We start from the raw sequence: 16,021 nt of genomic DNA on the forward strand, positions 1-16,021 counted from the left end.
AAAGGATTGCCAATGTGAAGGATTTAGAATTTTTGACAGATTAACAGAGAAATTTGTTAAAATACTAACTGGAGTTTCCTGCTAGTTTTTATAAAAGGTTAAAAAAAACTTGGAGAAGAAATACTGAAAAGAGAGATGTTCTTTTGATCTCTGAGGATTTGGTTATTTTATTAATGCACATTATTAAGTCATCCTCCGATTTGTTTTCCCCTAAACGTTAGCATATACCAAATTACAATTTAGAAATTACAAAAGTCATGTTTTCTGCATCTCTTGTTCTGAATTTACTTTGCTTCTGTCTACAGGAGACATAGATTCTCAGGACCAAATTACTTCCTTAGAAGGTGAAGTAGAGAGAGTGAAATATTACCCTGGAAACCTCAGTTGATTTGAGAATAATTTTTTCTAAATTCAAATGGAATCCTAATGATGCTGAATTTTAATTAAACCAATGAAACAGATTATTTATAATACTGCATTAATGTTGTGATGCCCAATACCCCCAAGTGGCTTTGTTTTAAATGAAATAAGTGCACCAACTATTGCACTTCAAATATGGAATGTTTTCAAGTATGTGATTTTTAAATTATTGTAATGGTACTTCGAGCCAATTCAGCTTACAAATGCTGCTGACTTCCACTCTGTTCTGCTAGCTTCTGGCTCTGATTAATAGTTATTAACAGAATCAGTAATGAACAAAGGTAAAGATAATCCTTAAAGTGTACTGTTTGACAGGAAGATGCATATAATTCCACAGTATATCAAAAAACAAGCCATTTACCAGGTATCAAAATTCTGGTACTTACTTCCAAGTCATTACCTCTCCTCTGCCTCCCTCTGAGTTAAATTTTAACTCATCCTGTGTGATTAGCTTAAACTTTCTGCAGACGGCTGCATTTGTATCATTATAAATACAAGATTGTTCCCTCTCTTGAATTGATGCTTATTGGCCATGGGATTTTTGAAGTACTGGAAGAATTGTATCTAATCTGGGTTGATAGGAACATAACAAAATATGATTACATTTTAAAATTTTCTCAAATGGGAAAGGATGAAATGCTAGTAAGGAAATAATTGAGAGTGTGAGGGTGTGCTTTCTGGAGACCCTTAGACAGAATTAAACCCAAGAAAAAGAATGGTGTACTTGTTAACTATCTGATTTTGATATCTTTTTTATAACTAGAAGATGTTTTTATTACAAAATATTAGGGCAGTTTTATTTTCACCAAATAAAGATTTGTGAAATAACAAGTTTTCTCCTTTGGGAGGGAAGTGTTTCACACCAGAATAAAACGTTTTCAGCCAGTGGAGTTCAGGATGGTTACTCTTGCCCTTTGTATTGACAAAGGCATGTGACCTGTAACTATGGTAATATTTTTATATCCCTGTGAGCAGATTCTAGTGCGTTAATTGCTGTGTTGTTTATAGGCAGAAATGTTCAGTGAGGTAAAATGCTGCGCACATTAAATTTTATGCTGCGTCCACTGGGGGGAAAAAAGAGTTTTTCATTGAAATTTATCATCATGGTTTGGTTACTTTGACATGTAAATAATGAGCTGAGGTTGCTTTGATATATTTCAGTATTCAAAAACCAGTTGTTCAATTCCACAGCTTTTAATATTTCCAGTGATTTTGTCATTTCACTAAAATCACATACCCTTGCCCAGCAAATTGTAGGACAGAAAAGGCTACAGAAAAGCTCATGTCATAGTGCAAGAGTTGGACAAATGTGCATCTCTAGATTTTGTCCAGAAGTGACACTTGTATTTTTTATCGTGTGCACGGCCTAGGCCTGTAGCTGGGGATACTACAATTAATGGAAAGATAGGAGACGAGGGGATCAAGAAATAGAAGGTGATGGCAAGCTTGGGTTTTCAAAGCTTGAACCTTGTGAGAGGAAGGAAAGACTGAGAGGAGAGGAGAGTTCCACAGCTTTGAGATCCTTAAGAGTTGAACAGGAGACTGTAAAGTGAGTTTGAATCTTTTACACAGTGAGGATGTAAAAGGAACAGAATGTGTTTAGGATGATACATTTGATGCTTAGGAATAGTCTCCTTCTGTGCGGTAATTATTCTATGACTCTATGAAAACAAAATTCAGAGGTGAATAGCATTTATTTTACTAATGTGTGAAAATTTGGCTCAACAAGGATTTCAGTGCATGTTTTGATTGCATTATGTAGGAATTCTGATTATATGTTTGTGGTAAATTGCTCAGATTTTTATCAGAAGTCAGACTAAAGAACTACAGCAAAAACGAAACTCTCATTGTATTTAGCACTTACAGTGCTTGATTTATGTTTGCACACTTTCAATGCTATTAAATAGCAGGTGTATTTGCACTGTTAGCTAACTGCTGTTGCGAAAGATAGAACTTTGACACCTTGTCAACATGTGATTCAGGTGCATGATCATTTTGAATCTGGTTTTGCTTTTGTCTTAATATTTAAGCTATTGATCGAAAAATCAGTCCTGGCCTTTTGTGGAATTCTGAAAAATTGCTTGAAGCCTGATGTCACCATCATTGTGCCTGAGGGAGAGGCAGCTGAAGACCCACAACTGAACAGCTCAGTCTCTTCAGTGTTCTTGTTTAAATAAGTACTGAGGGTTGGGAGAAATTTTTTTTAAAAACAGACAAAAGGCTGCTTAAGTTCTTGGCCAGTAATGGTGATGCCTGCTGCTTTAAGAGATGAAGGAATTTCACTTTACCAGTGCTCAAGTAGCTTAGTTTTTTTTAAAAAAATTATTTTTCACAGGACCTCAAAATGGTTGGAATGACCCTCCAGCTGTCAGTAGGATGCCAAAGAAAAAGACCATGGTAATTAAGAAATGTTTAATTATTTTTTAAACTAGTTGTTCTGAACTATTATTTAGATACTGAAGCAATCTGTGTCCAAATGCAGCAAGACCTGGATAATATTCAGGCTTGGGTGCCACACAAGTGCCAGGCAATGACCATCCCCAACAAGAGAGAATTCATCGCCCCATGACATTCAATAGCATTACCTTTGCTGCATCCCTCACTGTTAACATCCTGGGGATTGCCATTAACCTGAAACTGAACTGGGCCAGCTGTATAATTACTGTAGCTACAAGAGCAGGTCAGAAGTTGGGAATTCTACAGTAAGCAACTCGCCTCCTGACTCCCCAAAGCCTGTCCACCATCCACAAGGCACAAGTCAGGAGTGTGATGGAATACTCTCCACTTGCCTTGATGAGTGCAACTCTAACAACACTTGAGAAGCTCAACACCTTCCAGGACAAAGCAGCTCACTTGATTGGCACCCCATCCACCACCTTCAACATTCACTCCCTCCACCACCGGCACACAGTGGCAGCAGTGTGCACCACCTACAAGATGCACTGCAGCAACTCACCAAGGTTCCTTCAACAACACTTTCCAAACCTGGGACCTCTGCCACCTAGAAGGACATGGGCAGCAGATGCATGGGAACACCACCAACTGCAAGTTCCCATCCAAGCTACACACCATCTTGACTTGGAAATATGTCGCCGTTCCTTCACTGTCAGTGGGTCAAAATTGTGGAACTCCCTATCTAACAGCACTGTAGGTGTACCTAGAACACATGGATTGCATTGGTTCAAGGAGACAGTTCACCACCGCCTTCTCAAGGGCAATTAGAGATGGGCAATAAATGCTGAATGAATAAATAATTTAAAAAATTCTGCCATGGCACATGTCGAGAAGTATATAGTTTTTCGATTGAGCAGAGTTAGACAACAAGAGGTAATTAGACGAGGACAATTCAATCTCCATCATAGGGTTGTGCATTCTGTTCCTATTTTTGTAATTCTGTTATGATTTTCTTTGTCCACATTTATAATGGCACTATCTATGTAAACCTGTCACTGTAATTACACCCACTTGCCAGAGGTGTTGCTGCAGTGCCTGCACTTGAGGGAGAGAGAAGCTACAGCTTGATAAGTTTCTTAGGCAAATTCCATTAAAATGTGAACATAGGAATTTATGACAGGTACAATTGTCAGGAAATGTGCAATGCTGTAAGATTCTTTCATGGGTTTATGGTAAATTGTTATTTAAAGATAAAGGGAAAAGAACTAAATGCTGGAAATAGACAACAGAGTAGAAATTCCATAGGGTGGGAGTGAAACTTCCATTCACTGCTTTGACCTGACCACAACCCTGTACCAAATCCTGATGAAAGGTTGTCTAAATAATAGGGAGATATGCCTATGCTTCTAGTGGTACAACGCGAGCACTCCACCAGTTCTAAGGTTTGGAATCTTAGTGCATCACCTGCCACTCCAAGAGATACAGCCATAGGCTGCCTTTGGATTGAAGACTGCTAGTAAGCTAGAGAATAAATCAATCTCGCACTCCAGTAATGTTGTTTCCATACTCAAGGGCTGGACTTTATGTGCCCCTGCCCGGCGTGTTTGCAGCAATGAAGCATGTAAAATAGGGTGGGTGCCCAGTCCACCACCTTCCCACCCCCCTCAAGCTCAACAGGTGGGCGGGCTCTGAAATCGGCAGCCCGCCCACCATAGGTAAATATATAATTAAGGGCCAACTGAGCTTGTTTAACAAGCCAACTGAACCCACTAACATGCTGCTCATGCCATAATAAAGTTGGCGTGGGCAGGCAGGAATGGGCATAACGTTTTTAAAAGGGTGGGAAGGAAGGGGGTTACTATCTTCAGGGGGTTCTCTTTGCACATCTGGGACAGCCTCCCTAGGATAGTGTTGCCTCCCTACCCATCTGCTCTCTAAAACCCAACCCCGCCACCTTCCTCCCTAAGCTGGCTAAACTCTCCCTGCCTAATATACCAGACTTACTTCACTCCAAGATCCATTAGGACTTCTTCTTGGGACTGCTTGCAAGCCTGACAACGCCCACTACTGAGCTCTTGGTGCTGCCAGGACTGCTCTGATGGTCAGCAGCTCGCGAGGGTGGGACTTCCTCCTCCACGAGGTGCGGTTGGGGGGTGTGGGGGGGGTGCGGGGGGAGAGAGTCCCACTGTGAGCCAATTTAGCCTGCCTGCAGCTTATTATGGCTATGGGGAGGGTTTGCATGGAGCGAGTCAGCTTCCAGCCAACTTTCCTTCTGGGCATCTGCTCCCTCTCCTGTAAAATGCAACCCTAAGCACTTAGACCTACTTGGAAGTAATCACTAAAAATAAGGCTCCACTCGGGCCGGCCTGTCCCTGAACCAGCAAATTTACTGGCATTGCACCAGAAGGTTCATTCCTATCAAAGAGATAAGACAGGTAAGAGACTCCTATCCTGGTATCAGAACTGATGATAAATGTTCTCCACCTGAACTTCTTATGTTCAAATGGTGATGGGCTTGCTGTATATTTCCAGTACTTTCTATTTTAATTTGATGAAAGGTCTTTATGAACTCATCGCTTAACGTTGATTATTTATAGGTAAATGTCATTTTTAGAATCCTCTAGAAGATGTAGGATTTGTTTTGCTGCACTGATAAATTATCACCTCTCAAAGCACATAGTTGTGAATTTCCAATAAGTGCTACAGAACTTTAGCTGTTTTTTGACTTATTAAACAATCCAAGCAGATTACTTTTTGTTTAATAACTACCCATTCATCATTTTAATTTACTATATTTTGCAGGTACCAGGCAACTTTACTCCTCCTGCACCCATCACAGCTCCCATAATGAATCCAGTTGCAGACCCTCAGGCTCCAATGCAGCATCAGCAACCTCACCCTCCGCTGCAGAGTTCATTCCAGACTCCTCAGCAGCTTCCAAGTCAACCAGGCATTCAAAGTCCATATCAAGGAATATTGCAGCCTGGGATGCAGCCCACACTACAGACAATGATGCCAAAGCATAGCACGGAGGAAGCTCCTGGTGCTCCTACTGGTGACATCATGCAGGTATAGATTTTCTTTGGCTTTAAACCTGTTCATGTATCACATACATGGAAAAGACCGAGATGAGAACTTTTTTTCTCTGAGGGTCATTAGTCTGTGGAATTCTCTTCCCCAGAAAGCAGCGGAGGCTGGGTCATTCAATTTATTTAAGGCTGAGTTGGATAGATTTTTGATCAACAAGGGAGCTGAGGGTTATAGAGGACAGGGAGGAAAGCAGAGTTGAGACCACACCAGATCAGCCACAATTATTGAATAACAGAGTAGGCTTGAAGGGCTGAATGGCCTACTCCTCCTAAGTTCTATATTCCTATGAAAACTTGGCTCAGATGAAATGAGATTAACTTATTATCACAAATTTGATCAAGGGTGGGAAAATATGATGTAAGCAATATGCTTGATTTGTATACAGTTGCAAAGACTCCATCACACCATTTGATTTAGTTTCCTTTGAATTAACTAAATTTGCTTCTTTCAAACGTTGCTCCCTACTTAGATTCAGTCCCAAATTCACATTACTTTGTACGTAAGATGGCTGAATGTTTCAAATAAAGAAACCAAAGAATGGTCCAGAAAGGCACAAAATAGAAAGGCACCAATTCAAATCTTCAAGGATTTTGGCTGCATGAATGGAGATAATAGAAGGGGTACAAGTCTGGAACAAAGTATTGGTGTTAGAACTGTGGAATGGTCCTTTGCCCTGTTCTCATATTTTAATGGGAGTTTAGTTTACAAATATTGGCAAAGTTGATTAAAGATCAAAGAAAATATCATTTTTAACTGTATTTTTCTACTACAGAAAATCCACCTACTGGCAGAAATCTGTCCGGTTACTCTATAAGTGTTTTACAGATAGGTGATTTATTTTGGGATAGGGTGAGCACCTCCTATGTACTTTTTGCTTTGTATACTGCATTAATTTTTTCTCGCAATTTTGCTTCCCCACTTCAATTCCACACTCCTCTCAGTATAAGCTGCTGGCTTTGGCAGATGTCTTTTTGTGGCGCCATCTCCTACACAGTTGTCTATGTAGGAAACACAGTAATAACTTGCCCCAGCTGCAACAATCAAGCTTAGTTGCTGGAGGGAGCAGCCCTCAACGTCTATTGATTGTCAATGTTACTACTGTATATGCAAATTTTGAGATGTATATTGGTAAAATTAAGGTTGGTGCTGCATATATCTGACAAGCATTTTGGTAGAAGGGATAGGGAGAGGCAATATTTACTTAATAGCAGAGTTCCTAATAGTGGGCAGAAGGTTCATGAGAGTTCATGTGCATAGATTTTTGAAAGGGGCAGGACATACCAAGAGAATAGCTAGCAAAACATATGGGATCTTGGATTTCATGAAATAGAGGTATTGAGTACAAAAGCAGGGGATTAAAGCTGAACCTTTATGAAGCTCTGGTTAGGCCACAACTAAAGTATTGTGTCCCTTTCTGGTCATCATACTTCAGGAACGATATGAGGGTCCTTGAGAGAAGATTTACCAGAATGGTTCCAGGGATGAGAAAATTTAGCTAACAAGGTTAGGTTGGAGAGGCTGGGGTTGTTCTCCTTGGAGCAAAGGATGTTGAGGGAAGATCTGATAGAGGTTTACAAGATTATGAGAATTTAAATAGATAGATAAAGGAAAGCTCTTCCCATTAGCTGATGGTACAAGGAATACGGACATAGATTTAAAGCTTTGGGCAAGAGATACAGGGGGGCATGTGAGGAAGAACTTGTTTTACACAGTAATGACCTGGAACTCGCTGCCTACGAGGGTGCTAGAAACGGAGACGACGAATGATTTCAGAAAAAAACTGATAGGCATTTGAGATAAAATAAACATGCTGAGCTATGGGGATAGAGTGGGGGAATTGGGTTGACTGCAAAAGTCAGGCTGAGAAAGCAAACACAAGAAGCAAAGAGAGATTATGAAAAAAGACTGGCAGCTAACATAAAAGGAAATCCCAAAGTATTCTATAAGCGCATCAATAGTAAAACGGTGGTAAAAGGAGGACTTGGACCGATTAGGGACCGAAAAGGGGATTTACACAGATGCAAGAGGCATGGCTGAGGTGTTAAATGAATACTTTGCATCTGTCTTTACTTATGTGATAGATGCTGCCCAAGCCATGGTGACAGAGGAGGAAACTCAGTCACTAGGAAGATTTAAAATTGATAAAGAGGAGATTTTGAATAAGCTGTCGGTACTTAAATTTGATAAGGCCCTGGGACCGGATGAGATGCATCCAAGAATATTGAAGGAAGTGAGAGTGGAAATTGCAGAGGCACTGGCAATAATCTTTCAATATTCCCTAGATTTGGAGGAGGTCCCAGAGGATTGGAGAATTGCAAACAGTACGCCCTTGTTCAAAAAAGGTTGTAAAGATCTGCCCTGCAATTACAGACCAGTCAGTTTAACTTCAGTGGTGGGGAAACTTCTAGAAAGTTGCTGTTCCTGATATATATAAATGATCTAGATCTTGGTGCGCAGGGAACTATTTCAAAGTTTGCGGATGACACAAAACTTGGGAGAATTGTAAACTGTGAGGAGGACAGTGTGGAATTTCAAAAGGACATTGACACATTGTCAATGTGGGCAGATAGATGGCAGATGAAGTTCAATGCAGAGAAGTGTGAGGGGATACACTTTGGTACAAAGAATGTAGAGAGACAGTATAAAATAAAGAATACTATTCTAAAGGGTGTGCAGGAGCAGAGAGACCTGGGTGTATATGTACGTAAGTCATTAAAGATGGCAGGACAAGTATAGAGAGCTGTTTCTAAAGCATACAGTATCCTACGCTTCATTAATAGAGTACAAGGGCAGGGAGGTTATGATGAACTTATATGAGACACTGGTTAGACTTCAGCTGGAGTATTGTGAACAGTTCTGGGCGCCACACTATGGGAAGGATGTGAACACATTGGAGAGAGTGCAGAAGAGGTTTACGAGAATGGTTCCTGGGATGAGACACTTCAGTTTTGAGAAAAGATTGGAGAAGTTGGGACAGTTTTACTTGGAGATGAGAAGGCTAAGAGGAGACTTGATAGAAGTTTTCAAAATAATGAGGGGCCTGGACAAAGTAGATAGGAAGAAACTGTTCCCGCTCGTAAACAGATCGAGAACCAGAAGGCACAGTTTTAAAGTGTTTTGCAAAAGAAGCAAATGCGAGGTGAGAAAAACGTTTTCACACAGCAAGCAGTTAGGGTGGAGGCAGGTTCAATTGAGGCATTCAAGAGGGCATTGGATGATTATTTAAATAGAAACAATGTGCAGGGTTACAGGGAAAAGGCAGGAGATTGCCACTAAGTTAAAATGCTCAGAGAGCTGGTGCGGACACGATGGGCCTAATGGCCTCCTTCTACACCGTAACAAAAGAAAAGAAAAAAAAGGACTGGATTGCTGTACAGTGCATGGACTCGATGGGCTCCTGTGCCATAATGACTCTGACTCTTATTTTATTTGCTCAGCCAGTACAACCAGTAACCACTGAGAAAATTGCCAAGAAACCCATTCCAGAAGAGCATGCCATTCTGAAGATCACATTTGAAGGATTGATTCAGCGATGCATGACAGCAGCTACTGATCCTGTATGTGCTATACACAGTTGATTTCATTTACATTTGTATGGGTAGATAATAGGTTGCGTTATTGACATTGTTAACTGTACCACCTGTTTGTAGGCTGATTGCTCTTTAAGACTATCTGATAGACATTTCTTACGAGTTGTTCAGTAATGTGCAGAGCAGCTCCAGTGCCAAAGTTGTGAAACATGGCTTCAAAGTTTGAAAGTACATGAGCCCTTATTTAAACTGCATCGTGAAAATAACTGTCTGGTGCCTGAGGAGCCAAATACGTTATATGGTGCGACATTGATTTATACAGCTTGGTTTGATTCCTGCCATGAGCTGTTTGTTGATTTCAGCTGGAATGTGATATTTATACTCCAGCTGTTCTCATTATCTCTGGCTGGTAAAGGGAGGAGTTGCCCAGGGTTCCCAATATCCAGTAATCATCTCTCCATTGCAAAGTGCACCTGATGTAAATGATAAGCTTGGACTCTGTTATGATAGCGCCCATAGTGGAACGCTGCTAGCAGATTCAAACACTAAGAATGGAAACTCAGATGGTGGTGCATAAAGGGTGCTGCAACTCTCAAAACTATATCCCGTTCAGAGTAAGTCAGAGAGAAAAGCAGATGGAAACTTGAAATTAGTAAGCAAGAAAAGCACAATTGTGACTGTAGGAACATTATAATATACTTATTTTATTTTGATTTCTCTGCTGCTATTCAGTTGCTAACTAGATCATAAAACATTGTTTGTTCAGCAAACCAAGAGAAAGCTGGATGATGCAAACAAGCGACTGGAGTCTCTGTATGATAAGCTACGGGACCAGGCGGTGAGTAATGTACAATGAACCACTTGCCTTTTATATTGCACTTTGCAACAGGCTGGCCCCCTCATTTCCTGCAGCATGGGTCTCACACAGATGGCATAACCCCACAATAGACACAGGTTCTTTTTTTAACTCCCTCCCCCAGCAGAAACAAATAAATTATCTGAAAAGGTAAGAATATATTTCCTGATTTCCATGCCAATTGCATTTCCCCACCACCCCAGGCAATGACCATCTCCAACAAGAGAGAATCCAACCATCGTCCCTTGACATTCAATGGCATTACCATCACTGAATCCCCCACTATCAATATCCTGGGGGTTACCATTGACCAGAAACTGAACTGGACTAGCCATACAAATATTGTGGCTACAGAACAGAGGCTAGGAATAATGCAACAAGTAACTCACCTCCTGACTCCCCAAAGCCTGACCACCATCTACAAGGCACAAGCCAGGAGTGTGATGGAATACTCCCCACAGGTCTGGACGAGTGTAGCTCCCACAACACTCAATAAGCTTGACACCATCCAGGACAAAGCAGCCCGCTTGATTGGTACCACATCCACAAACATTCACTCCCTCCACCACCGATACACAGTAGCAGCAGTGCATACCATCTACGAGAGGCACTGCAGGAATTCACCAAGGCTCCTTCGAAAGCACCTTCCAAACCCACAATCACTACCATCTAGAAGGACAAGGGCAGCAGACACATGGGGACAGCACCACCTGGAAGTTCCCATCCAAGTCACTCACCATCCTGGCTTGGAAATATATTGTCGTTCCTTCACTGTCGCTGGGTCAAAATCCTGGAACTCCCTCCCTCACAGCACAGTGGATGTACCTACACCACGTGGACTGCAGCGGTTCAAGAAGGCAGCTCACTACCACCTTCTCGAGGGCAACTAGGGATGGGCAATAAATGCTGGCCCAGCCAGCGAATGAATAAAAAAAAACGCCTTCCCACCATTTTTATATTTCCCCTCTTCTGCAAACAATGACATGTATGAATACAGCACCATAGGCGAAAGCCATCCTCTGCTAGTTACTTTCTTCATAGAGCTAACTTTCTAAGCTCAAAATTCCAGCATGGAAGCTCTCAAAATGGTGCACAGTCCACATCTCAATTTCTGATAAGTGATGCCAATGGACAAGGCACTTGACCAACCAGCAGCATCCTCAGGCACCTTTTATGAACTTAGGAAGTAAAGGTAGAGCACAGTGTAATCTGAGCACTGAATGTTTCCTAAACAGAGCGCTAAATTCAGGAATTTGGTGCAGAGGGAAAGGAGATGCTGTTCTTTATTTTTGTTTTACCTCCAGTAGCTATCCCTAAGTCATGAACTGAGAACTTTCTTTTACTTTAGCAAATTAGTATCTAGCCAAATAAATAAATAAGGTTAGACAGACATGGCAGGGTAGGTGGTGTACATGTGGGAGTTTGTGAAAAGTATTGCAATCACAGGCAGCCATATCTGCCCTAAGTGTCTGCAGCTTGAAATATTTTGGCTCTGAATTGCTGAACTGGAGTTCAGGTTGCAGACGTTGCTAGGAATTGGGGAGGGGGAAGGTTATCTCAACGTTTTGTTTCAGGAGGCAGTTACACCCCTAGGATTAGGTAGAACATTAGAGATGGTCAATGGTCGGGAACGGGAGGGTGTGACTGTGAATCAGGTAGGTATCTGGATCTAGGACATAGTGATTGAGGAGCCTCAGCACTTGACTTTGATCAACAGGTACAAGGTACTTGCTACCTGTGTGGCTGAGTACAAGGACTGCAGGCAAAAGGGCAAACTGACCATAGCACCATTGTGCAGGAAACCAGTCAAATTAGAGGAGCAAAAAGGAATATGATAGTGACAGTATAGTCAGGGGTATAGATACTGTTCTCTAGCTGTGACTAGGAGCTCTGAAGGTTGTGTTGCCTGCTTGGCACCAAGATTAAAGACATCTCGCTGGAGAAGAACTTGCAGTGGAGGGGGAGGATCCAATTGCTGTAGTGAACATAGGAAACAATGACATGGGTAGAACTAAGAATGAGGTTCATTGAAAGGAATTTGAGGAACTGAGTTCTAAATTGATAAGCAGTACCTCAAGGGTAATAATCTCTGGACTACTAACCAAGCAAATTGGCATGGGGTCAAGAAGATTAGAGTATTAAATGTGTGCCTCAAAGAGTGGTGTGGGAAGAATGGGTTTCAATTCAGGAGACATTGAGAGCAGTACTGAAAAAAGAGGGAGTTGTTCTGTTGGGATGAGCGTCACTTATACAAGGCTGATGTCACCATCCTAGCAATCGTATACCTAGGGCCGTGGATGGAACTTTAAATTAAAACTCGGGAGAGGGTGCCAAGGGTGATAGGGGTGGGTGGTGGGGACCAGGTGAAGTGAAAATTAGGAACCTGAAGAGAAAAGATGAAGGCAGTAAAGCAGTGTAGCAATTTGGGTAAAAACAAGCAGTGTGGGGCAGGAAGGGACAGACTAGAATCTTAAATTTAAGAAAACAGTTATATAGGTATGAGTTGAGACCAGGCTATGGTTGATTGAGTAAATAGATTAAAGGTGTGGCAGTAAATAAGCAGTGGGAAACATTTAAAGAAATTATTCAAAATTTTCAACAGATAACTTCTAGTTTAAAAAAAACTCAGCGAGAAAGATCCATCTGTGGCTTGCTAGAGAAGTTAAGGATGGGATTAGATTAAAAGAACCTTGTAATGTTGTGAAGAATAGTGAGTAGGGGTGACCAAAAAGTTGTTGACAATGAGTAAACTAGCCAGAAATATAAAAACAGATTGTAAGAACTTTTACAAATATACAAAAAGGAGACAACAAGCTAAAGTAAATATTGGTCCCTTAGAAACAAGGACGGGAGAACTTATGGAGAATGAGGAAATGGGAAAGATGTTGAATAAATATTTTGTCTATCTTCACAGTTGAAGGTACGAATTACATACCAGAAATAGTGGGTAACCAAGAGTGAGGAACTTAGTGATTAATATCAGCAGAGGAAAAAGCATTAGAAAAACATGAGACTTAAAGCCACAAATTCCCTACATCATGGGGTGATTTGTATTTTCCCTGCCGCTGTTTATCACATTAGAATGTGAAAAACTATTCCTTAGTATAGTGAGTTCATTTGTCATGCAATTTTTCTATTTCCTTAACTTGCCTTTCAATCCCTTCCTCCTTCGTCCCTCTGTGCACTTGTGCTATCTTCTTCAGTTAAGAGAGTACACAATCCCCACCACAAATGCTCCCCGTTTATCTTATTGTTGACTATTTGGAGCTGTGCTTTGAGCATGAAGAGTTTTCCGAAAGTCAGTAGGCCAGATCTTTAACTAATTTGGTGTGATACTCATTTATTTAAGTTTGAAACTGCAAAATATTTTGTTGTATTACATTCTTATGTTACACTCCCTGTAGAGACCAATAAGCTTTTAAAAGAGATGAATTTCCCAACGACCAACAGAAAGAATCGAAAGACAGGCTTTCACTTTTTAAGACTTTTACTATAACAAGCAAACCAAAATCAATATAGATCAAACGGTAGTTAACAGGTAACTAATACATCAAACTAAAGAAAAGGTGCTTTCATATAAACTAACTAATGCAACCAAAATATGCCTTAAGGAACCCTTTTGCCTTACGTCACACTTCTGGCAGATATGTAGCATTAATGGACTTGTCCCAAAACCACTCCCAGCTCTCCAAAGGAAGGTCGCCTCTCCCTGCCACGCCAGGTCGAAACTTCCAACTGACAATTTTTCCATTCTGCCCGAGTTTTCCCAGATACGATTGTCCCTAGCAACGTACACCTGAATGAATCCCTGTTCCTTAAATCTTCAATTGCTCCATCTGTTCTGTTCCCTTCTGTACAGGAACTGCACTCTTAAAAGCACCCTTCTTGATCGTTAATTCAAAACAGTTCTCCCTGCTTTTATCATATCAGTAACTTCTTCGTTCATGCATCTCAAAAAGCAGCTGTGTTTTTTCTGTCGGATACTGTGAAAGGTGTTAATTTGAGTTTCTATCCCCATGGCAACTGGATCACACAGGCATTTCTCCAAACTGAGGTGTTTATCAAGAATTCACCCTTCTTCCCCCCACCCCCATCCTTCAGAATGTTCTGCCTTATCTTAAGTTAAAGGAGACATTTTAAAACATAATCATCTTGTAAAGTTCAGCGTTCATGACACTTAACAATAAACACAGCTTCATTTGTTGGTGATCAGTGTTTCTGTTTTTGATCAAAAATCTCTTAATAATTTCGTTATGTTGACAACTCTGAGGCAATGTCCTGGAAAAAAATTCCTTTAGAGGTCACCTCAAGACCATTAACAATAGAGTGAATGGTACTAAATAGCCACATCACTAGTGTGTTGCAGTCAAAGAATTATGTTCTTGATATTAACACTTTTCCTTCATTTCTTGCAGCTCTCACCAGCCATAGTTGGTGGTTTACACAACATAGCAAGGAGCATCGAAACTCAGAACTACAGTGAAGGATTAAGCATCCACACGCACATAGTGAGCACCAGTAACTTCAGTGAAATCTCTGCATTCATGCCAGTCCTGAAAGTGGTTCTCACCCAGGCTAATAAATTAGGTGTTTGATATAAAAGCCTTTTTTTCAGAAAAGCAAGCTATATGCTTTGAAAAGTAAATGTTGGCCAAACCTATGTTGGTTTAGATTGAAATGAAAATCTGAGCAAAGACAATTTGAATACCCATGATTAATGGACTTAAGTATCATTCCATATTGCATTTTTTGGCGGTCTTACCACAGCGCCTTTATATAAAAGAGGCAAAACATTCCAATATATAATCAGATATATATAAATCCAGTGGCAATGCACCCTGATGTTTTAAATCTGTCTATATTGCCTGTTTTAAAAAAAAGCCATTAAATTATGTGACCTACATAGGACAAATGGAATCCATACAGTATTGTAATAATCCAGATGCATGCATTGTTGATCAAACTAAAATACAGGTTTATGTACCACTGATTTCTTTAGTGGCAGAGTGTACTTTAATAAAAAGAAGTGTAGGGCTTTGTCTAGAACCGATACAGACTGGAAGAGTATGCTATATGGACTGGAAGACGATACTTGATTTATGGCTGAGTTTCGGGAAAAAGTTCAAACAGCAGCTCATCTTTTCCTATGTTCAATTTTATGATTCAGAAGCACACCTACAATTCATCTTTTAAATAAACATTAATTTATTTACATTCATTGTCGTCTTTTTCTGTTGAGCTGGTCATAACAGTCAAGACAGCTGAATGTTGGGGATGTACATTTGCCAGATATTGTCATACAGTGTTAACAGCGGATTCAGGAGGCTGCAATAGCTCAGATAACCCTGCTTCATGTTCTTTTTTAGATCTTTCTGTTGAGTGATTAAAGTCAAAAACAAATGTTGCCTTTTGCTGAAAGATGAAATACTGATGAAATACTTCCACTCATACTCTTGCCTTACTGAAGCACTGTTGATTGTTTCCAATGCAATACCAGCAAAATCAATGGAAGCTATCATCACTGAAGCATCGTTGAAGCATCAAAGAAACCAATCAAATTTTCCTCTCTCAGTACAGAACAGATCAAAATTCCCATAAGAAGCTGTGTGTTCCCCCCATCACTCCTCCCCATCTCCTTCAATGAGGATAATCACTCTGGCTGTCCAAGAATTCCATAATCCTGAATCCGTGGCTAATGAAGGCCACTATTTCAACAAATCAGGTCCTTCAG

At 40.6% G+C, this 16,021-nt stretch overlaps 1 protein-coding gene across 7 annotated transcripts in view; it reads left to right on the top strand.

Moving 5' to 3' along the window:
- The window catches only part of sec31a (SEC31 homolog A, COPII coat complex component), a 103,159-nt gene extending 87,657 nt beyond the window's left edge, over positions 1–15,502 (top strand). For 4 of the 7 annotated variants that reach the window (XM_078544497.1, XM_078544516.1, XM_078544538.1 and 1 more), the window contains 6 exons: positions 306–344; positions 2,756–2,817; positions 5,617–5,883; positions 9,342–9,461; positions 10,201–10,272; positions 14,706–15,502. In XM_078544497.1, the coding sequence (XP_078400623.1) occupies positions 306–344; positions 2,756–2,817; positions 5,617–5,883; positions 9,342–9,461; positions 10,201–10,272; positions 14,706–14,885 (740 nt within the window). In that variant the 3' untranslated portion in view covers positions 14,886–15,502. The remainder of the gene's footprint in view (positions 1–305; positions 345–2,755; positions 2,818–5,616; positions 5,884–9,341; positions 9,462–10,200; positions 10,273–14,705) is intronic. The other 3 variants (XM_078544506.1, XM_078544530.1, XM_078544547.1) reach the window with 1 other exon arrangement.
- Positions 15,503–16,021: the final 519 nt, after the last annotated feature.

Source organism: Cetorhinus maximus, chromosome 1 (assembly GCF_964194155.1).
Source record: "Cetorhinus maximus chromosome 1, sCetMax3.hap1.1, whole genome shotgun sequence".
Classification (NCBI taxonomy): domain Eukaryota; kingdom Metazoa; phylum Chordata; class Chondrichthyes; order Lamniformes; family Cetorhinidae; genus Cetorhinus; species Cetorhinus maximus.